This window comes from Paroedura picta, chromosome 4, assembly GCF_049243985.1.
Source record: "Paroedura picta isolate Pp20150507F chromosome 4, Ppicta_v3.0, whole genome shotgun sequence".
In the NCBI taxonomy this organism is placed as follows: domain Eukaryota; kingdom Metazoa; phylum Chordata; class Lepidosauria; order Squamata; family Gekkonidae; genus Paroedura; species Paroedura picta.
This window is the reverse complement of record NC_135372.1, coordinates 80,499,977-80,523,640: the sequence shown is the minus strand read 5'-3', so window position 1 is coordinate 80,523,640 and position 23,664 is coordinate 80,499,977. Positions and strand designations below refer to the sequence as shown.

The window sequence follows — 23,664 nt, the reverse complement described above, 5'->3', positions numbered from 1 at the left end:
AATGTATACATTTTTGCAATAACATGCTAATCATTTATACGTAGTTCCATCTCAAATACAGTTAAAGATTTTCAAAAACATACATTTTGTTATCTGCTTTGAATTTTTCCACAAGTTGCACATAGAAAAACCATTGACAATTAAAACATTATTTTATTAAATCTTCCCTTAATTTCATTTTATACTCCTTATGGAAGAAATCCAATATATCATGATAGGATAGACACTAGTATTTCATTGATATTTCTTGTCTATGAAAGGCTTCTTGTGTTGAGATCCCCAATGATGTTCTTGAATGTAATCTAGATTTATATTATTCCAAATACTCAAAAATCGCATGTCTAATATAATGGCTTTTAAAATCAACATTCTTTTCAACTTTATCATACCATGAATATCTACGCCAGCTAAACTATATGTCATAAATTCTAATGACCTTTTATTTTTCAACAATAAGATACAAATAAGAACACTGGGGTTCCACAGCGGGTGGTATTCTTCCCCGTTATTGTCAACATCTTTATGTGCCCTCTGGCCCAGCTAGTCTAGAGTTTTGGCCTGGGTTGTCAACAATATGCTGATGACACCCAGCTCTGTCTCCTCATGGATGGCCACCGGGATTCCCCCCTGGTTCCATTTGCCAGATGTCTGAAAGCCATGGCTGGATAGCTTGATTAGAATCACCTGAAACTCAACCCCTCCAAGACAGAGGTCCTATGGCTGGGGAGGAGAGGGGCAGAAAGGGAAGAGTGCTTGCCCGTACTGGCTGGGACACAACTGACCACCGCACAAGACGAGGAACTTGGGAGTGATCCTGGATGCCTCGCTGACCATGGAGCCACAGGTCAGGAAAGCAGCCTGTCAAGTGTTTCCCATCTAAGCCAGGTGAGGCCAATAGTGCCCTATCTGTCCCCTGAGCACCTAGCTATGGTGATCCATGCGATGTTCACCTCCAAAGGGCCTGCCCTTTGTTCCTGACCTGGAAATTGCAGCTGGTGCAAAATGCAGCTGCTAGGGTCCTCACAGGAATACCTTGGAGGGCCCATATCCAGGCTGTGATGAGGCAGCTGCACTGGTTGCCAGTTGCTTTCTGGACAAGGTTTGAGCCTTGCAGGACCTTCTGAGCTTCTGCAGGGCTTGCAAGTCAGTGTTCTTCAGGGAGGTCTTTTCCTGATCTGGTTCTGTTGATCCTACTGGAACTTATCCACTACGAATGACCAGTGTCTGATTTTATTATTATACATATATCTATTATATATATTTATATCCAACTGTTGTTTTATTGCTGTAATCTGCTCTGAGCCTTTAGGAAAGGCCAGAATAGAAATTTAATAAAATAAATAAAATAATATAAACTTGCAATAGGAATCTGAGGAGGATCTATCAATGAATATGTCTAATGCCATGTGCTAATATCTAAAGCATATTCTAGTGACATGGCCACCAATGGGACTGTTTTCAATTACACTTTGTTTTAAAACCACCACAATGTTATTAGGTCATATATCATTTGGGTACCAATATTTGTTCCTAGACTTTTGCTTTCAGCATGGCTGGTTTCAATAACCTTAATTAGAGGGAATACATAAAAAATACTCTTAACAAAAAACACAAACCTGCATAGTATTTGTTACTGTCACTTAACTAAATTAAAGTTTCTCTTCTATCATGCAGCTCAGCCTCTCAAAGCTATTGAAAAATACTCAACATTGGGGGAGCACAAAAAAGAAGACATGCAAGTCACAATCACACCTGTGGCTAAATGTATGTATTTCAGATGCAGTTTTACCAAAGCAGGACAAGTTTTATAGGCAATGGTGTGGTTTTCGTAAAAATTTTTTAACATTACTGGGGAAGACTGAGAGGACAATAAAATGCAGCATTAAAAAAACTTCCCAACAGGTAATGTATTGGACCCAAGGAGGTATCAGCAACATATACTTAGTGATAGGAATACATTCCACAATTTCATTTGTTACACATACCCACTAGAGGAAAAGCACTAAAAACGTAATTTGTTATGATTAAAACTGTCTGAAACTGGAGAGCACTTCCCCTCTCTCTTTTTAAAAATGATATAATTTTAAGATGCTAACAGGGAAAATTATATCACCAATAAATTCTTTATTAGAGAAATCCTAGAATTAAAAAAAAGCAAGGGCTGTACTGAAGAGACTTCTATCTTAGAGCAGCAAACACAGCCAAGATTCAAGAGACATTTCTGTAGCAGCAGATAGCATCATCTCCCCCCTATTTAAGAACTCCACAGTTAATCATGACAACATTAACAGTAGGTGAGATGCATATTAAAAGGCATCAGGCTCTTGCCGAGCTTTCCAAAGGATTAATGTTCCACTTTCAACTCTCAAACCACACGCGCTGACACTCAGGAATGCAAGCACATTTTATAGTCCTAATGACAGGAAACTTCTGTCATTCCTTGCTCTGCAGGCTTAGAATATGAAGGGTGGAAATTAGCAGAAAACATAAATATATAATATTCAGCATTTTGTACATTAATTGTTAGTCGACTTGTAGCAGGTACCCTACAGACAAAAGATCAGGGAAGGCCTAATACATTGAAGGTTTAAGGGGGACAGTGGAGGATTATAAACCCACAAAACAGGTTGTTAGTTATTTACAGGAACTGAGTTCTTCAGGACTCAAGTGTTTAATCACAAAGGTTTTTTCTGGATGTCAGGTAATATTTTTGAATGAGGATACTGAAAAGGCTAGACCAACTTTTGTCTGAATGAATATTCAAGGCAGGCATGTTAGTTGCCAAGTTCTACTCCTGCCTTTTAAAACATTTTGGCCATGGAGTAACCCCTTAAATATTTTTCAGTAGGCTGGAAGTGATGCCAGCTGGCCACACCTCCCTGCCACACCCCTGGAAGTCGCATGTTTATAGTGTGTATGGCATCATGAATAAAATAAAACGCTTGTTAAATAAGCTAACTTCATTTTTGCGTGTGCAATAACTTGTTTGAACAACAAACAAAGGAAGCATTCATCTCAGCTATCATAAAGTCTACCGTGCAAAACATCAATTCTCCTAGAATCATAGAGTTGGAAGGGACCTCATGGGTCATCTAGTCCAACCCCCTGCACAATGCAGGACACTCACATCCCTATTGCTCATCTACTGTAACCTGCTATCCCTTTGCCTTCACAGAATCAGCCTCTCCATCAGATGGCTATCTAGCCTCTGTTTAAAAATGTCCAAAGATGGAGAACCCACCACCTCCTGAGGAAGCCTGTTCCACTGAGAAACCGCTCTGTCAGGAACTTCTTCCGGATGTTAAGATAGAATTTTTTTTGAATTAATTTCATCCCATTCGTTCTGGTCTGTCCCTCTGGGGCAAGAAAGAACAATTCTGCTCCATCCTCCATATGGCACCCTTTTAAATACTTGAAGGTGGTTATCAGATCCCCTCTCAGTCGTCTCCTCTCTAGGCTAAACAGACCAAGCTCTCCCAACCTTTCTTCATACGGCTTGGTCTCCAAACCCCCACCATCTTTGTTGCCCTCCTCTGGACACGTTCTAGTTTGTCAACATCCCTCTTCAATTGGGGTGCCCAAAACTGAACACAGTACTCCAAGTGAGGCTGAACCAGAGCAGAGTAAAGTGGTACCATCACCTGAGGGGAAACTCTCTGTATGATTTGGGAAATGGATGCTTTGGAGGTGGACTCTATGGCATTGTACCCACTGAAGTCCACGTTCTCCCCAGGCGCCATACTCAAATCTGCAGAGGTTCCCCAATCTGGGCAGCACATATGTCCTCTATGAAGGCTGCCTATCCCTGTGGCCATCACTACATCTTCTGTCAGTGAATTTCACATTTTAATAATTCTCTGCGCAAAGAAGTATTTCCTTTTGTTTTTTCTAAATCTACTGTCCATTAGCTTCCTTGGATACGTTCAAGCTCTAGTATTTTGGGAGCGGGAGAAAATTTTCTCTTTGTCACCTCTCTCCACTCCATGCATAATTTTATTAATCACTATCATGTCCTCCTTTAATCATCTCTTTGCTAAACTGAAGTCTCAGACTCTTCAACCTTTTCAATGTGCTCTAACCCTGTAATCATCTAAGTTCACCTCCACTGCACTTTTCCCAGGTCTGCAATGTCCTTTTTGAGATAAGGTGACCAGAACTGTACATGGTATTCCAAATAAGAACACACCACAGATCTATAAAGCAGCATTATAATATCAGCTGTTCTATGTTCAATCCCTTTCCAAATAATCCCTTTCCTAACAGTTTCCAGGGACTTACTGATTGCCACTGTGCAATTGTAGGTGAATTCCCTCCAGGCCAGGCTCAATTCTGGAGATTTTTGGTGGAGGGATCACGTGAGCATGAAATTGGGGTCACTGTGAATAGACAAGTAATTGTGAGTCCCTACATTGTGCAGGGGGTTGGACTAGATGACCCTGGAGATACCTTCCAACTCTATAATTCGATGATTCTATAGTTTGCTGCAGCACACTGGGTTGACACTTTCATTAAGCTATCCACTATAAACCCAAGATCCCTCTCCCCCAGTCTCAGCAAGTTCAGACCTCATTATTTTATTAGCCTATACATAAAGTTGGGGTTGTTATCAAAGTTACAATGTCCTCGGCAGCTCCTGTGCATGTCTTTGGCTAGACTCTAATTTGATATTTGTTGCTAGTAGCACTCAATATAAGACCATGCCCATTAAAATTTTACATTTGAAATACCATTGTGTGTTAACAGCTCCACGTAGCTAGTTTCCCATGGTTCATCCCACTTGCATGGGCAGCCATGCCAGTACCTACCAGAAACATGAATCCATAGATAAGGCAATATCTCTCATAGCAATACAGAGACTGTCCCTGCTCCTAGCACTCCATTTCCAGTACTGTGAGCAGTTTTGTACAAGACACCAGACATGCAAGAATGTCCTCTGTAGTCTTGCTGCATTCTTTTGGAAATTCAATGCAGGGCTGCAACACACCCACGACTAAATGTAAAAAAAATTGCCAAATAATAATTTTACAAAAAATATACTAGCATTTGGGAAACAATTGTCTATCCCCTTAATTAGCATTACTTAATGTGGAAGCACATACAGCCACTTGGTAAAGAGAGAAAACCAATGTACATGGGCACAGAAAGATTTGCTGGTCAAGCTACATTGGTCACTTCCATACGAGTGTTTTTTGTCAGTTCTGGCTCTGTTCCACTTTATTTTGTTCCCTTTAGGGGATTGCTCTGCTTTTTCAGTGCTTTTTCTCTGGTTAATGCCAATTCTCCCCTCCACTTGGATCTACATGCGTAATGCTCCATTGACAAGATGTAAACAACTAAGATTAATACAGAAAGGACCGGAAACATACAGAACAAATAAGTATGTTTAGGTTTACATGGGTATTGCTTTTACATATGCAGAGGGTTGGTCTAGATTTATTTATTTCTGTGATTTATATCCCGCCATTCCCATACAATGGCTCGTGGCGAGTCACAAAGATGGCCTGTATGGCCCTTTCCAACTCTATGATTATATGCATAGGTCATCCAATATGCCACTGCAGAAGTATGTCTTCTTTCTTAAAAGCAGGCTGATGCCTCCTTTCCTCATGCACTCTCCGCTTCTCTCATCCCACCTCCACTGAAGGTTCTGCAACAAAATGTCAAGTGTTCGCTAGTACTGGCATTTTTGCTTTAGTATAGGGTGACCGGTGTGACACAATGGACACGTGTGTATGTATGGAAGGGCAGACTCTTATGGCTCCAAAATAAATTATTCTCCACATATCATAATAATAAGAAGAACCTTAATAAATCACTAGCAGTCATCACCATAGATAGCGCTACATGCAAGAAACAATGTATAAACTCAAGAATTTTAAAATATCACATCAGATAAACCTGTGCTTACAGCAAAAAGGAAAAGTTTCAAGCAAGATATCCAACATAAAAATCACTGTTATAAAAGGAACTGTGCAAAGAGTGTGTGGTGTGGTGGGTTTGTGGCAAGTACCATGCTGCAATCAGCATTTGTGCGCTCATCGAATGTGATGGCATACAGATGTGGGTACATGCAATTTCCTGCATGGAAGTGATGGCTGTCTCTCGTGCGATGCAGCCCACCGTCCTTCCCAACCATTCATTTAATATTTGCTTTACCACAGAACTGGAAACAAGATATACATGCAGCTTGCTAGCTGGGAAGAAAATGCAAGAAGTCATAGTTAAAAAACGAAAACGGACAAAAAGCCAGCCAGGAACACAATAATCATTTGGCTTCCCAGGTCTTAGTGCATTAGGGGGCAGTGTAGGAACACAAACTTGCTAGTGCTTTGTTATGGTGCATCCTTCACTAACTGCTGATGCATAGCTAACACAGCAACAGACATTGATTTATGTTCAACTTTCCATTTCATCAGGGAGATTTCCAAAATGCTACAGAGTTCAAAATTCAGTAGGAAATGCATAACCACCAAGTGCATATGGCAATTATGATACACACAACACACATACGTATATACACACAGGTTTACAGGAATACAGAAAATTACACTGTGACTCAGGTGGCAACCCTAAGCACACTTACTAGGGAGTAAGCCCCAAGGTCAGCGAGTCTTACTGCTGAATAAATATGCCTAGGATTGTACTGCACAACACACAGAATCTCCGAGGCTGAATCCCCTCCTTCTGAATTCCCCTTTCATCTCAACCTATATATAAATAATATAAAAGACAATACCTGTTCATATGCAATAAGAAAATTTAGGAATCGTGTTTGCTGACTGACTTCTGTGAAAGCTCAAGGAGGCAAAGGAATGTGTAGGGAAAGTGTAGGAACTGGGAATACAACAGACACATACACAGCCTCAGAATCAGACAGACAAAATCAACATGCAGAGAATTCACTGCTGCAGGGTGTAGTGATGAGCAATAGCTGAGAATGTCAAACAATTAATGGAGGACAGATTCCTCACACATCTACCCTCCTCTTTTGGAAGAAGAAGAAGAAGAGAGGAGAGGGCAGGTGAGCACATGGCCAGCCAAAGCCATCTGTTACTCATTCTTCTTCACTACTAAACCACTTTGCTCTTTACATTCTGGAAGGGAAGGAGGAGGAGGAAATGCCTCCATAACCACCAAGGTTGAGAGGGGGAGCTGCTTAGGGTACTTTGTCTTTGGGTCTCCAGAATCCTGAAGCTGCACTGCCACTCTCTGTTTGCGGTTTTGGGAAACTGGACAAGGAGGTGAAAAGGCAATAAATTCACACACCCCACATTTTGTGCTTCTGTGTCCCTGGCTTGGTGGTGTTTTGATTGATAATGCTGGAAGCCAATGGAACAGCTCTGGACTTTTTGTAATGTTTTTCACTTGCTTGTGGTTTCTCCTTCAGTGACTGTAAAGAGAACCACAGACCAATATAGCTGTGTTCTCGGTCACTTGTCTGAAGACCTGCATGACCCAAACCCCAAGATAAAAGAAGGCACTGCCTAATGAGCGATCAGACTTGCTTTCCCTGGCTACAATTAAATTTTCTTTTAAATTAAAAAAAGCAGAACCTGGAAAGGACCACGTTGACAAAGTGACAAAGTTTTCTGCAGGATTATTGAACGCTGTAGGGGACTCAATCAACTGGGCTGACATCCATCAAAATGGTAAATAGAGAATATTGAGATTTCAACCATCATCATTTCTTCCTAGCAGTTCTCATGGTAACCATAAAAGTGTGAAAGGGAGTGTGTAAAATGTTTATTGTCCTTGTCCCTCCCTCCCTTTGTCTGGATATATCCAGACTGTCATTTTACCTACTCTATCCCTACTTAACAATGCAAATGTTTGCAGATGCCTTCAGTGATACCACCCAACCTCTTACTGTCCTTTACATTTAAAAACTCCATGACAAAACATCTACATGATGCTACTGCTCCATCTTCCTTCAAATCCCACCATGACTGTACTCATCTTAATCCCTTGATCCTCTTCCCTACTAGCAATTAAACCCATGTTCTTGTAACTGTTTGTGTATATCCTCTGCTGTCTTTCCTCTGTCTTCGTCCTCTCTAGAATGAGGATAAAGCAGAGAGAATGATGTAAACTGCTTTGTGTGGGTTTAAATATTTATTTATTTTGTTATTTATTTTGCCTTGTGGCTCAGGGCGGTTTACAATGAGAATTTATAGCTCACAGTTCACTATGATGTTAATACAGTACAGAGAACGTTTTTGGACATAACATCTAAACACCACTTTGAACATATCAACAGTTTTGGACTTATAACATTTTTAATACAGTACCATTTTTACAATCATAACTGTGTAATGCTCAACTGTTTTAATGTGTGATGCTCAAGAGACATCTGGCTAATGAGTCTGGGGGTGAATCAGGGCTGCCATCCATCAGGAAGAAGAGCTGGGTGTCGTTGGTGCATTGATGACATCCCATTTCAAACCTTCGTACCAACTGGGCAAGAGGGCGCATAAATATATTAATTAAAATTGGGGAGATATCCACTCCCTGTAACACCCCACATGAGAGTTGACAATACTGAGATTGGCTCTCTCCAATTGCAACCCTCTGTCTGCAACCCCAAAGAAAGGCAATCAGCCATTGAAGGGTTGTCCCCTGTATCCCAGCATCAGTGAGGCAATGAGCTAACAGCTCCAACTGTGTTGAACGCTGCTATGAGGTCTAGTAATATTAGCAGCGTTTTGGTCCGGGTGGCAATGGAAGTCGCCCATCAGGACTGCCAGAAGCCCGACTAGGTCCGTGACCAAAGCTTCATTTAGGAAAGGTGATAATTGGTCCGGAGTGGCCCTTTCCATCACCTTTTCTAGAAATGCTAAACGCAAGACAGGGAGGCGGTGGGCAGGTTCCCATGAGTAGGATAAAATAAAACAAAAATAATGTAGACAGTATGCACTTCGGGAAAAGTGGCTTGTCTTTTTGCTTATGCTCCTTTTTGGAATACCGTGCACATTGAGATCCGAATGCAGGAGGGTCACGTGGTATTTACAGGGAAGAAGCTGGAATGTTTGTCATCTGCAGAACTTCTTCTGTTACTAACTTTCCAGGGTCACTTTCTTGACAGTGTTGCACATGCACTGCTATCTAATTCCCCTTTCAGTACCATTACATTTGCAATCAGTATTTTTTTAAAAAGTTAAAGTCACAATTTTTGACTGTTTATTCTGGTCACAAAGTCTTATTCCCCCATTGCAAATCAAGCGCTATCTTTCTTCCAAGATCAGAGCTAAGAGGTTTGTCTTGTAATTGTTAAGTTGAGGCATGGCAAAGTGCTCTCTAAGGTGGAAAAGAATCTGTATCCTATCTTTGTAATACTAAATAGGATACTCCTCCATTCCGTTATTCACAGGCCTGTCCATGCGATCATTTCATTACACAATAAACGTGCACTGTTATTCCTCAGTTAAAGGGAAACCAAGCTCTTCATTCAATCTGGTGGTGTTTTGTATGGATATAGCATTGTCTTCGAACTCTAATATACAAGGCTGAATATTTGGGATGAAAAGGTCTTTGACAAGCAAGAAAGATCATAGTCATCTGAAGTAATATTATTGCTATATATGGAATATTGCCTCTTCTCCTTGTGAATTATACCCACTGAATTGAATGTAGAGTGATAAAACAACCAGCAGACATACTATTACTATTTCTACTAATACACACTTGTTTATCTTCATATTAACACCTATTAAAACAAATAATTCTTAATAAAATGCTGTGGGGGGAGGGGGGAAAGCAGTTTTCTACTGTCCATTGTAGCCTGGAGGGCAGAGAACACACTGGGCACATGTACTTTGGCACCTACTAGCTATTACCTGTATCAAATGGCAGCTCCCCCACTTTGGAGAACTTATAAAAAAGAGTTTTAAGTCAATTATTTTTACACCTTTTAGTAGGCAAGGGCCCCCCATTGTGTCAATGCAGTGCACTACCACTCATATCGGGTACAACAGATTTATTAGCCATCCATGACAGTATCTTCTCCTGGGTCTGCTGAAATGTCTCTCTATCAGAGGTAACAAACTGCGATGCAAATTCACATGCAAAAAACTGCTCCTTATGGGCTGCAGTGGAGGCTGCAGTGGTCTAAAAGTGAATTTATTTGTCTCTCAGAAGGCAGAGGAAGATGCTTTGGAAGACCACAGGAATGACAAACTGGGTAGAATCAGACCTGTATGTAATACTACTTGGACTGGAATCTATTGGAGTCCCTGTGCTAAGTGGCTTGAGCTACAGTCAAAAGGGTCAAATACTTTGTTTAAACTTAACCTCAAAAGCTTCACCTAGATTTGTTAAAGATTCTGAAGTGTTCAAAGTTTGGAACCCATGCCTACAAACAAAATATATATTTCAAAGTACAGTACAAAGTAGTACTTTCTCTCAAAACAAAATTAAATTAATATTCTGGCAACACATATGTTATACCCAAGGCATACAGAACTTGGTTTTCTGGCAGATGTTACAATCTCATATTGCCATCCATTTATTTCCCTCAATATCAAAAATGCTCACTTAGCCTGTTTTTACTACCTCAAATCAATAGTTTCTCTTTTCCAAGTGCACACATGGCCTAGAAAAAGATTCTTCATTTTCAAAACACTTCCTGCCAGATGAGACTTTCACGGAATAAGTAGTTTGAAGACTGCAGGCTGCATAAAGTCGGATAACCCAAGCTATCTCTTGCTCAAGATTGTTTCATACAGCCCAAAAGCATATATAACAACAACAACAAAAATGAAAGTTAGTGGAATTTAATTTATTCATTTGAAATAATTGTACAATCCCGTTTGCCGTGACTTCCAACAACCTAGTATTCTCAATGACAAGTAACCTACAGCTTACTAGACGATTGTCCCAACCAGTTTTCATTTATTGCCAATAATGACCTGCCAAGTCTGAAGAAATGTCCCTAAAGCATGTCAGATTATAAAAAAGCAAATGGCAAGAGGCTAACTAAACTACTTCTCAAATATTCCGATATCTGAACCTACCACTTTTTAAAAAGTTGCTTTAAATTACACACAGTGGAAGTCTGGAATAAGATTATATGGAATCATCTACAAATGGGCAAATAGTTGCAAGTTCTTTAAAATATGGACATTAACAGCATTCTTCCAAGTATATATGAAACCCTTGCTCAGACTTAGCTCACAGAAGAGATATTTTAGAGAACTATGAACCAGTCAAAATCCTCACTAAAATTCATTTTAATCTCCCAGTCTTTTTCAATTAGTTTTCTTTTCTTTTTTGCACCATATGGAATCTCACTTTTATTTACAGCCATCCAATCCTCAGTTAATTCCTCCTTTGGCCTTGGGGAGGGAGAGGAGGAGGAGGAGACAAGCAGGTTTAATGCTGCTAGTGAGAGAGAGAAGACTGTCAGAAAATATCGGTGAAAGAAGCAAAAGAAGGGGTGGGTTCTACAGAGGAGAATAAAGAGCTCCATACACATGGATCATCCCTTATACAGGAGCTGCAACAGCAGAAAGCTCAAAAGCTGGTGTAGCAGGAGCTGGGTTGGGGGTTTCAGCCCTTCCCCTCTACAGAGAGGGAGGGAGGGACTGGAAGAAGCCTAGTTAAGCATTTAAATAAGACCAAACACACATTCCAGCACTTGGGATCAACAACTGGTGTTTTCTATACATTAGATTTTGCTTACAGTTTATTATGAGGAATCTTCCAAGGCTTATAACAAACTTTGCTAGGAGAAGAGAGGTACAGGGGAAAATTCACATAACTTCAAAAAGATAGATCTACACTGATATATATGTCTCTGTCTCTCTCTCTCATTGTTAATGTGCTGCAATTTTTGGATCAAGCAAAATGCATGTCTGCTTGTGGCTAAGCTTAAACTGCTTTTGTTAAGAGATTTCAGTGATGGCAGTTGGAAAAAATTAAGTGGTTAACCAGAAGGGAAAAAGATGAACACAAATCCTGAACATTTTGAATTATACAAAAGTCTGCCACTGCTAATAATGAAATACCTTTTTCTGGAGGATGTTAGGAAAAATCTTTATAATAGTAGTAACAACAGTAGTAGTAACAATAACATCAATACCAACTCTTCCAGATGTAGGGTTGCAAACACAGGCTTGCCGGGAGGGGTGGGGTACAAATGGAAAGGCCAACAAAATATTTTTTTTTAAATAAACAAAGGTGGGAACAAACAGATACCAAGCAGAATACTACAACTGTTTGCAACTAATTGAATACTTCTGGCTGTTTTGTTTAAAAAATGTCTTCAAGACTGTGATCCCTTGGTGAACTGTTTAAGAATTCATTCTCATGCACACCCATGCTGCTGACAACAAAGAGGTTCAACTCTTACCTGAAAGAAACCTGGAGGGATGGGTCCCCCTGGCATTCCATCATTTGGAGGAATGTTTCCAAGTACCGGACTTGGAGCTGCAGCTGCACTCTGCACAGAACACAAATATACACATAAATAGCACCAGAATCAGGGCAGTGGGAAAAGAAGTCACAGCTCTTATCAATTAGCAAACGGCCTATAGCCAATACCATCATCATCATCACCACAATCTAAAGAGATCAGACACTTGGGGCTGTAACAATCCCCTGTTCAGACTTGTGGAGAGCCATGACGGCCGCTTAGACTGATGTTCAACTGAGGGAGGGAAAGAAGGCTTGGTTCTGCCATCCATGTATTTATGCAACTGCTCACTTTTAAAGGACTGGTTGAGAAATCAGCACATGTACAACAGATTTTAAACCATAACCTCAAAGATGTGTTCTGCTAGCATGTTTTGATCTTTTTGAGCAGAAGCCTAGTGGGGAGTGTGCAAAAACACAGTTGAAGTTTAACTTATTTATCTGATTTTTCAGCTCAAGCAACACATAACTTTCACACACTAGTTCTCAAAAGAGATGGCAAAGCTTCAGATATCTCTTCCTCCTCTCTTTTTCAAAATAGAGTAACCTGCCATACTGTGATGTCAGCAACTGATACAAATTTAAGCATCTCAAGAACACCAATTTCAGCTGAAAAAAATGTATCAGGTTTCTGACACTGATCAAGAAGTGTACTGGCTACTCAATCTGAAATGCAATCTAACACTCAAAGCCTAAGTGATTCACTTATTTCCCGCTCCCCATCAGAATTCTGTGTTGAATCCAGCACAAGGACATGGATTTTCACTGCTTTCTCTCCCCTGCAACAGGCATTTCCAGCACTAAGACAGCTTCTTCCTTGTGCTGAGACCCCAGTGCAGAATAGCAGGCATGTGAGATGGCAGGTTACAGAGTTATCCCTCTCTTCTTCCTCCTCCCTCAGTAGAACTAAGTGGGAGGAAGCTGTTTTACTCTCTTCTTCTACTCTTCACTTCAACCTCTTAACTCATGGATCTGTTCTTTCAACACAGGTCCTGTAACCCTAGAAATCAACTTTCCTGGGGTTGGAAATGCTTGCTGGGGGCAGTTAGGAAACAGGAAAAATCTAGATTGTCATTGTCTTCTTCAGACTGATTTGCTGGATCCAACCCTAGATCTCAACGTTAAACAGTAAGCAAAGGGAAATGTTTCTTATTTGTAAATACTGAATTTTTCCCTTCTTCCAAAATGAGCACAAGATAGTATTTTAGTTTCATAATTACACTGTGAGATAGTACTGAAGTAACCCGTGAATGTCATGGCTGAGCAGGGAAGTAAACTGGGATTTCTTGTACCCAAAGCCAAAAAATTTCCTCATTATTCCACAAAATCTGACTTTTTATTCAGTCCCCTAAATTTCTAAGTAATCAACTAGCTCCAAAACCTTCAGGGCGTGCTTGTTTGATCATTGGCACTATTGTAGGATGCTTATTTGACATTCTGCGAAAGGGCTTACTCCTATATAGGCTTCAGTCTAATAGGTTCATCATGAGCAAGGAACTAGAGAAGCTTCTGAAGTTCCTATACTTTTGGTTCACAGTATGAACAGCAGCTTGAAAAGCCCCCCTTCAAACTAAGGCAAGCCTCGCAGCGGCTGAAGTCTTCCTTGACTTCAATAGTAAAGCCAAACCACACAATAATTCCTTTTCTCTATTATACCCTTCAAAACCAACTTATCCATCCTGCTGATGGGGAATGGTGAGGCAATACCAATAGATAGAGGAAGGGAGGGGAAATTCTTACTGCCTCCCTTCCTTCTTTTTTGTTTCTCTCCTCAGTGATTTTGAGGAGAGATGCGTTTATAGCACAGTTAGGACAGGAACGTCTTGATGTTTTCCATCCAATGTCCTGACTGGCTCATTTAGTGTCTTCCTGCTCTTTTGAGCACCCCCCCCCCTCCCGCTACCGGAACAGACCAAATGAAGATGACAGAACATAGTTAGGTCTCTCTTCTTTTTCTACACAAAGTTTATTTCTCTTCTAAATAAAACTGTTTTATTCTTTTAAGCAGCCAAGTGCTCTGCAACTTCACATATTTAAACAAAGGGGGATTCAGCCTGCAGCATCCACCATGTCATGCTCTTGACCAGCAGGGCAAATAAGCTGAAGTGGGATGAAAAGAGAGGGGCACCTAAAACCCATGGCATTCCTGATTACCTTATCAGCAGCAGTGACTGGGTGTTCTGAATCCTCTGCACTCAGAATCATGCTCATGATAAAAAGTATTTACAGATTTATCTGTATTGACTGATTTTTTTGCAAATCCAACTGGATTCAGAGGAGTGCAAAGAGGGGTTTGCTCATCCCTGGGCACAACACTAGCAAACCCACCAAACTTTTAGTTCAACATATATGATGACAAATCTCTTTCTGGTTAACTCAACTCTGCCTGAACAACAATTTGGTATTTTCCACTTCTGCCAAACAATTAAACTCCACACCAGAAAGCACAGAGATCATCTGCCACCATCATCAGGTTGTTTCTCCTCCACAAAATGGTTAGGACTGTACTCCCTTTTCTGTTTCTCACCGGGAGTGGGGGGAAGCGGCTAAGTAACAAGGCAATATCTAGGGCAGGGGTAGTCAAGGCAATATCTAGGGCAGGGACATCTGGAGGGCCGCAGTTTGACTGCCCCTGATCTAGGGCATGGAGGAGAGGAATGAAACAGCAGCTGTGGTTGAAAAGAAAGAAAAAGTCACTTCTTCAATGGCAAAGGAAGTACCCAGTTCAACAGCAGCAAAACTAAGGCGATAAAAATCCAGTTTACCAATCTATGCCACCATGGCTTTTCACCTATGGAACTAAACAAGAGGTATAGTCTACCCCTGTTGAGTGCAGAGCTGTACACTGTTAACCAGCTGGCAACCCACTGTGTTTACCAGTTTCTTCTCTGAAAAGTGGCATCACATAAGCTAGCAGAAAGAACACACATAAAGAAATCTTCTCTTAAGATGCACCACTGTAGACAAAACATTCTTTGTAGACAAGAAAAGCAAGACATACTCTAATAGCTATTTGGTAGGCCAAGCAGAATTATGCCTTAATGTTTTCAAGATTCTTTCTATTTTAATGAGCCAAAGGCACAGCGGTGATGAAAATTATACCAGCCTTACAAGGCATACAAGTCCCCATTATCTTTGTGTAGCTGCTTCAGGGTTACAGAGAGCTTCTTCCTAAAATATTTTATCAGAACGGCTGCACCAATGCAACTCTGTCTCTTCCAACAGGTGATCTGGAAGCACAACTGCTATGAAGTCTAAGGGATGAGTGCCAACAAAGAAACAACTATAGGGATGGGGCAAGCTGGCCTTTTTTATTAAAGAGCCTCTCGAAGGGAATGTTATTTATTTTAAACATGACTCCAACAAAACAAAGTTTGAGACCAGTGGCATTTTTAAGACTAATGAAGTTTTACTTAAGGTATAAGCTTTCGCATGCAAGCACACTTCTTCAGATATAGTGGAACTGAATTTCCTCAACCATTACATATGGGTAGACAGAGGATGGAGATGTAATGGTTGAGGTGATTCTGTTTCACTGCATCTAAAGAAGCATGCTTGCACACAAAGGCATATACTTTGAATAAATAAAACTTAATTGGTCTTAAAAATGCTACTGGACTCAAACTTTACTCTGCTACTTCAGACAAACACAGCTAGCCACCTGAACGACTCCAACAGTTAGTTAAACCACAGTGAAACCAATGTTTTTGTTGTATCAAATGTTGTGATGAATTTTTCACAGAAACTGTAACCTACAACCTTAAATATTTAAATTTGTGTGTTCTACTGCATCTGTTCCTCTCAGACAGCCCCACCTGGCAAGGCTATTGATATGAAAGGGGTCCAATGTACCACATTTCAGAAAACAACATGACCACTAAAAAGAGTGGGTATTATCACTAATCTTCATGCCTCCTGCCTCTCTTTGCAGGCATGCTGATAAAAGCTGCAAGATGGCAAGGTGAGAGCACCTACTATAATGAAGGTGGATTCCTTAGGAATACAACGGGTGCTAGTTTGGGGGTGGGTGGGGTGCAGATGGCCTCTCCCTCCCTGCAGGACCTGGAAAGGGTGCAGGCTGGAGGCAGGGAACTCACCAGGAGGGGCAGCTCTTATGCAGCAGGAATTTGCAGCCTCGGAGGGAAGTGGAAGGAGGAGAGGGTGGTCAGGGGTGGGGGATGGAAGGCGATTGGCTAGCCGCTGGACAGACAGGCCAGCTGGTTGGAGGAGGAGGCATTCAGGGGTGGACTGCCACCCTGAGTGGGTGTTAAGCACTGAATGGCATTTAAGCCATGAGACCAGTTCCTCCTCCTAGGCCTACCAGAAATATTAAGTGGAACAGATAACACCTCCTAGTGCTTGGATGCCTTTAAATTTGCTACTCTTAGCCCTGGCCTTGACATCAGGAGATGGCCGTTATAACTCTGCCTGCTTTTTTTCTGGTCATTTGACACTGAGGTCATATGTTGGCAGCTCAGCAGGTCGTGGGTCTGGAAAAGCTGAAGATTACTAGCTGAAGATCAATAATGTCAGTATACTAGGATATTTTGTTGTTGCTCCCATGACTGTTTGTTTTTACATACATATCCTAACACTGAGAAATTTAAATACAGCCATGTGAAATTTACTAAGTGGTCAGATCCCATATGATCTTGGGGCATGCCTTATAGGAATAAGTAACCATAACTATGGGAAGATTTAGGAAAGCAAGAACTAGAGTCTCACACAGGTCTAAGTCTGACTTCGCATAGATATTTTAGAAGAGCTTTCTGTCTACCAAGTGCCTTTATCCTTGCATCAACTGCTACTTTACAGATGACTATTAACTTTATTAACTAGTAGCTTAATAAGCATATTTCTATTACAAATAGTCAGGAAGGAAAAGCTTAAAACAAAGTTATTTCCAGGATAGGAAACATATAATTTGTTTTGGTTTGGCAGAATTGCCTGCCATAAAAACAGCTCACCTCCCTATTTCTGATTCTTCCCAGGATGATAAATGATGAATTGATTCACAACTAACAGGCGTATGCACACCCATCCCTGCACACAAATGGCATTGCATTGGATTACAAGCTCCAGTTTTGATGCAATATTATAAAAGTTATATCAACTCTGCATTATTGTCCAGACTTCTCACTTTAATCACACAGGAATGGAATGTCTGGATTATGAAAATAATTCCAACAAATATTATCCTATTTCAAAATAGTGCCAAACCAGTGACCGTTCTAAACTTGGACATTGCATAAGAAGAGATGTGATTTATTGACTCATCCTGAGATTCACTGTAAAGATAAAGAGTCTTATTTTTTCCTTGGAGGAGAAAAGTGTATTCTAAGTTTTAGACACAATTAATTGAGGTCACTGCCTTGCCCTTTGCCAAATTGCAGGCAGGTTAAACTCGATTGTGATCAGTTGTCACAAGTCCAATCTTTTGTCAATAAAAATAATATTTTAACATCTTACATATTTATTAACTAGTTCTGGATAACCAGTTGTTTCAATCTTCACAATAGAGACCTCCCAAGTAGATGAGGATTTGACATTGGTCATGCAAAAGGAAAAACAACAACATCTGCATGAAAACATTATTGTGGCCCTATGAAATCTGACGGCACAAGCAAACCTGTGGTGTTGACATTTAACTGCCTAACCATGTGCCATCTGATCCACACAACAATGCAAAAACATGCAAATCCTGAGACCTAACAAACAGTGTTGAATCTGGAACCTTCAGTACATATGTAGTGGTCATGGTCATGTGTTTATGATATTTGAATACAGTAATTTATGGTTTAAGTCCTATCCCAGGACAATCTCTTTATATGGATCTAAAAGTAGGATTATTGTGCATCTTCTTGGAATAGCAGGCAGAAGCAGTGCACAAAACTTATTACTTACTTGAGCTGTGAGGTATTAATGAGCTTTGTTGTGGATAAAGGCTTGTCGCTCTGCCACGACCTACCTGCCACACTTGATACAGTAAGAGAACTGAAGGTTCCATGGATGGTGTGGGGGTAGTGTTTGATGGCTTCAGGCGGCTCTCTTTAACTTAAGTGGATAAGTTGTTAGCATCAGTGAAGGCAACCACATGCCCCCTTGATCCCTTTCCATCTTGGTCACTCAAATCAAGTGACCAGCAGAGGCCTGCTCAGGAATATTATAAATCTCTCCCTGTCAACCAGGGAGTTCCCTGGAGCACTGAAGGGGGCAGTGGTCTTCCCTTTACTGAAAAAAACATTGCTTGATCCATGGGACCCAGCCACCTACTGCCCTGTCTCACATCTCGTGTTTCTAGGTAAGGTGGTTGAAAGGGCCACTGTGGATCAGCTCCTGGCATTCTTGAGTGCTTAACCCATACCAGTCTGGCTTCTGTCCTGGCCACAGGATGGAAATGGCGCTGATCACCTTGATAGATAATCTCCAGCACCATATGGATGGGGGGGGGAGGGTGCTTGACCATCCTTGTGATGTTAGACATGTCGGTCACATTTGATGTGATCGACCATGAGTTGTTGGCCTGCTGTCTTGTCAGGGCTGGGATACATGGGACAGCCCTTCAATGGCTCATCTCCATTCTCCATAACTAGACAGAAAGGGTTACAGTGGGGGAAGTGTTATCTCACTCCTTTAAACTCCCTTGTGGAATTCCACAGGGGGCGGTTCACTCCCCAATGCTTTTTAACGTCTTTATGCACCCTCAGCTGGTCCAGATATTTGGACTGGGTTGCCACCAGTATATGGATGACACTCAGCTCTATCTCCTGATAGACGGCCACCTGGACTCCTCCCTGGAAACATTTGCCAGATGTTTGGAAACCATATCTGGATGGTTGGAGCTGGATGATTGATCACCTGTAACCTCTAAGATGGAGGTCCTGTGGCTGGGCAGGAGGGGGGCAGACCAGGGCACGCTTATTGAGCTTGGCCGTGGTGCAACTTAACATTACACCTTCCTCCAGGAAGTGATCCATGCAATAGGCACCTCAAGGATTGACTTCTGTAACTCGCTCTATATGGGCTTACCCTTGTTTTTGACCTGCAAATTGTAGCTGGTGTACAATGCAGCTGCTAGAGTTCTCACTCTCCTCAGCGGGCCCATATCCAGCCAGTGCCGAGGCAGCTGCATTGATTGCCAGTTGTATTCTGGATCAGGTTCAAGGTTTTGGTCTTAATGTTTAAGGCCATCGGCTGTCTGGGCCCCACATATCTAAGAAACCGTCTATTTTCCTATGTCCCCTCACTGCAGGGCCTTGTGCTCAGTGGGTATGAATCTGTTGGTGGTCCCCAACCCACGAGAAGTATGCCTGGCCTTGTCCAGGGCCAGGGCCTCTTCAGTCCTGGCCCCGACATGGTACAATGAGCTCCCAGAAGAGTTAAGGGCCCTGATGGAGCTTGCACAGTTCCTTGCACAGTTCCACAGGGCCTGCAAGATGGAGCTCTTCCACTGGGAATTTGGTTGAGGCCGGGTGACAGCTAAGATCAGGGTCCCCTCCTGAGACTGGCCAGGACATCAGGCCTTTCCCCCTATTTACACCTGTTTCATCTGCGGAACAGATAGGGGGAAGGAGGTTTAGTGCTGTCATCGAAGGAAGAACGGGTCTTAATGCAGAGATCATTTATATTTTATTGTGGGGGTTTTCTTCAGAGATTATGCCCCAGCCCCAGAACTCAGACTGAAAAAAGGGAAATTTTATATTCCATCGCCCCATATATATTTTACACAACAAAACAATACATATTATATTAGAGAGGTACTCAGGCCAAGCAGCAAAAGAAAAAGTAAATAAACTTTTAAATGATGAGAACCCAAAAACCACCATTTGTAACCACCAAATTCTATGCTGCTGCCATTAAGATACACAAAAAAAATTATAGGAAACCTTTGTGCACTTGAACTGTAAACAGGTAGGCTCTAACATTACATCTTCCATCAGTATCTAATGTGTTTTGGACTGACTTTTGAATTCATAAGGATTCATATTAAACTACATAGGCTCTGTTTTCCTGTGAACTCTGGATTATGTTTACAAATTTTATATAGATTACTATTTAAATTGTTATTTTATGATTCTTAATTTAAAATGCATTCAATGCTTTACCTTGTATTTTCATATCCCAGCATTTACTGTACTGGTCAAAATAAAGTACTGTGGGGTTTTAATGTTGTAACCCTCCATGAGCCAGCTTGCTGGGAGTAATCAGTAAGAAATCTAGTAACAATAATAATAACAATACTTTTTGAAAGCTACAATACTGGAAATAGCTTTTCATTAGAAAGATCAACCCAATCTAAATCGTGCTGCTGAAGGATATGGGACAATCTCACTATGGAGAAACTAACATGCCAAATACAAGCTTCTAAGGACCCAGCTAAAGAATTTTTGCAGCCTGAGATCCATCCGTGGCACATATAGATTAATCACTTCCACATATAGGTTTGCTTGTTAAACACCAAATAATTTTGCCAGATTGATTCTTTGTGATCTGCTTTGTAATATAATTGTAATTTACTAACTTTATTTTGGTTGTTCAGATTTGTTTCCCATATTAGGTTGTTAGTGAATTGTCCTATTTTTCCATTGTTCTACATAATTTTAACATACTATTACTGAAGTCAAATTTTAAGCTTTCTTCATTTTTTTTAATTGGCAGCTTCTTGCTCCTTTTCTCCTCCCACCAAGGTAGAACAGCAACAGAGAAACAAGATATGCCAAAGTGTCAAAGAAGTGTTCTCTCTTTCTATTCTTACTAGTATCAATTCACACTGAAAAATAATTGGGATAAGGGGCAATGCCTTACTACTCACAACAGGACTCCAACACACAGCCTTTTATTATAAAACAGTCCAGTCTAAAGCACCATTTCATATGTAAGAGCAACTCAGCAACCACTACATATCCTTGCACACGTATACACACAACTCATCTCTATAAACTATTGCAATGTGCAAGTGGAAAAACACATCCTCTTTTTTTCCTCAAATCTCACAAGCCATTTGCAGCCACTTTAAGAGTCTCCAGCTCTGTGACATTCCTTGCAAATGCTTCCAAAGTAACAGGGAAGATTTATACAGCCATTACTGCTTTCCCAAGAAACAACAATTCTCAAAATTCAGTATCATGTGAAGCTGCTGGCAGGCCCTAAGGACGAATCCCGAAAACTGGTTTTGAGAGAGACTGACAAACTGGGGGGGGGGTGCATTTGCCTCATGCCCATCCACTTCTCTACCAGGTATAATAAAAGCCATCTTCCAACTTTGTGTGTGTGTGTGTGGGGGGGAGAGGATAATCTTTAAAAAAGATTTGTTATAAATTCAGGTTTTGTTTGCCTTTGAATATTAATGGCTAGCAAGGAATATCATAAGCACAAAAGGAAGGGAACCGGGATTACGAAAGGAAGGCTTAAAAAAGAAAAGAAAACCAAGGATGTCTGTAATCCTGTATCTCAATAGCCACCTAGTCACATCTTGCAGAAATGACATTCTTAGGCGGATGATACCAAGAAGCATGCACAAAACCCTTAAATTAAAGAAAAAGTGTTACTCTGAACAAATATGAGCAAAAAATGTTGAAAAGGGAAAAGGAGACCAATTTTTAAGCCTGTAAACCAACAGGGGAAAATAAATTAATAAAGCAATTTCTGGCTCTTTTGTACACCATAAAGAAGAAAAACAGCAAAACAAGCACAATTTCTCTCCCCATTGCAGATATCTTACAGAGCAAGTGGGAATTTTAATCTAAGCCCATGAAACACATTGGCTGTGAGCAGAATTCTGTCCCACCTCTTCCTTTCTATTGAAACTCGCCATTAACCATTACGAGAAAGGGGATATCAGAGAGTGGTGTGGGGAATGGTAAAGAGAAGGCCTTGAAGAATCCTCAGAAATCTGGGCCACCGCTCCCCAGTGAGAGCAGAAGCATTTCCACTCCTGTAAGATGCCCTTTGGATCCCAGCCATAATAATTTCTCTGTAAATATCCTTAATGAAAGCACGGACAGGACTGTGATACACACTGCAGTGCACCCAATTCAATTTTTTTAAGCATTCTATCACACAAAGTGCTGCTCCTTCAAAGACAGCAGGCAGAGCAATAAAGCTGCCAGCCAACAGTTTATTGTTTCAAGCGATCTCCAGCATACTATAATCCCTTGCTAGTGAGCCTCCCAGAGTTCAACAGATCTCCAAAACAGCTTAGAATAATGCAAATCAGATACTTTGGAGCTGCACGGCTCATCTGCATACCAGGAAAAAAAATCTTATATATTACAGTTAGTAGTTGCTACCTATCTATATTGCAAACGTTCATCAAAATGCAGTATTTTAACATACTTGTGGGCTCAAAAATAGATCCAAGAGTACCAATGAATGCATGTAGATTTACAGTCATTCATTCTAATGGTGTGAAACTCAACATGGATGTGCAGCCAGGCTATGGCAAAGAACCGGCCGGTATCATGGTCCCTTTGTGTGGCGTGTACAATCTCTCAGCTTGGACATACTGCAGACGCAGTAAGGCATCTGTTACATTTCCTGGCTGGCCTGGAATGCCCTGCACAGCTGCCAGTTGGAATGCAGGGCACAATGCAAACCTCCCCTAGCACAGGCACATTTCCCATCAAATCATGGAGTTATTTTTCCAAGATACGCACATGTCAATTCAAAGCACACATCATGACACTTGGGTGGAACTTTAATTATTAACTGCCCACCAGTGCCCTGAACGGAATGCAAAGCAAGAATCACATCTACCAGACCTGATGCATAATTTAAAAGGCTGCAGCATGGCACTGTCTCTCTCTCCAAGACCTCCTTGCTTCATCACCCCAACGGCAGTCGATCAACGATCGGAAGAGCAAAGCCCCAAACCCAGGAACTCTCGACAAGACTGAAGGTACCGCATGAAGGATTGACTAATCCCACAGCATACAACAATAAAAAGGTAAAGGTATTCCCTGTGCAAGCACCGGGTCCTGTCTGACCCTTGGGGTGACGCTCTCCAACGTTTTCATGGCAGACTCCATACGGGGTGGTTTGCTCAGCAAAGAAGAAAGCTCCAGCTTCCAAATACAGACAACCCAAAATACAAGATTGCAAGCCATTAGCTAGATTAGCCTTTCTCAACTTTTTAACCCCTGAAACATTCTTAAGGCTTTGAGAAACCCCAGAAGTGGCACAATTGTGCTGAATATGGTTGGGAAGCAAAGTTGTGAACAGGTCCACCTGGGGGCCCTCCCCTTCCCATCCCCCGCC

The 23,664-nt window shown here is 41.2% G+C and overlaps 1 protein-coding gene across 15 annotated transcripts in view; it reads right to left on the bottom strand.

Moving 5' to 3' along the window:
- The window catches only part of SSBP3 (single stranded DNA binding protein 3), a 201,747-nt gene that overhangs the window by 42,896 nt on the left and 135,187 nt on the right, over positions 1–23,664 (bottom strand). For all 15 annotated transcript variants that reach the window (XM_077333647.1, XM_077333637.1, XM_077333638.1 and 12 more), the window contains one exon: positions 12,347–12,436. In XM_077333647.1, the coding sequence (XP_077189762.1) occupies positions 12,347–12,436 (90 nt within the window). The remainder of the gene's footprint in view (positions 1–12,346; positions 12,437–23,664) is intronic.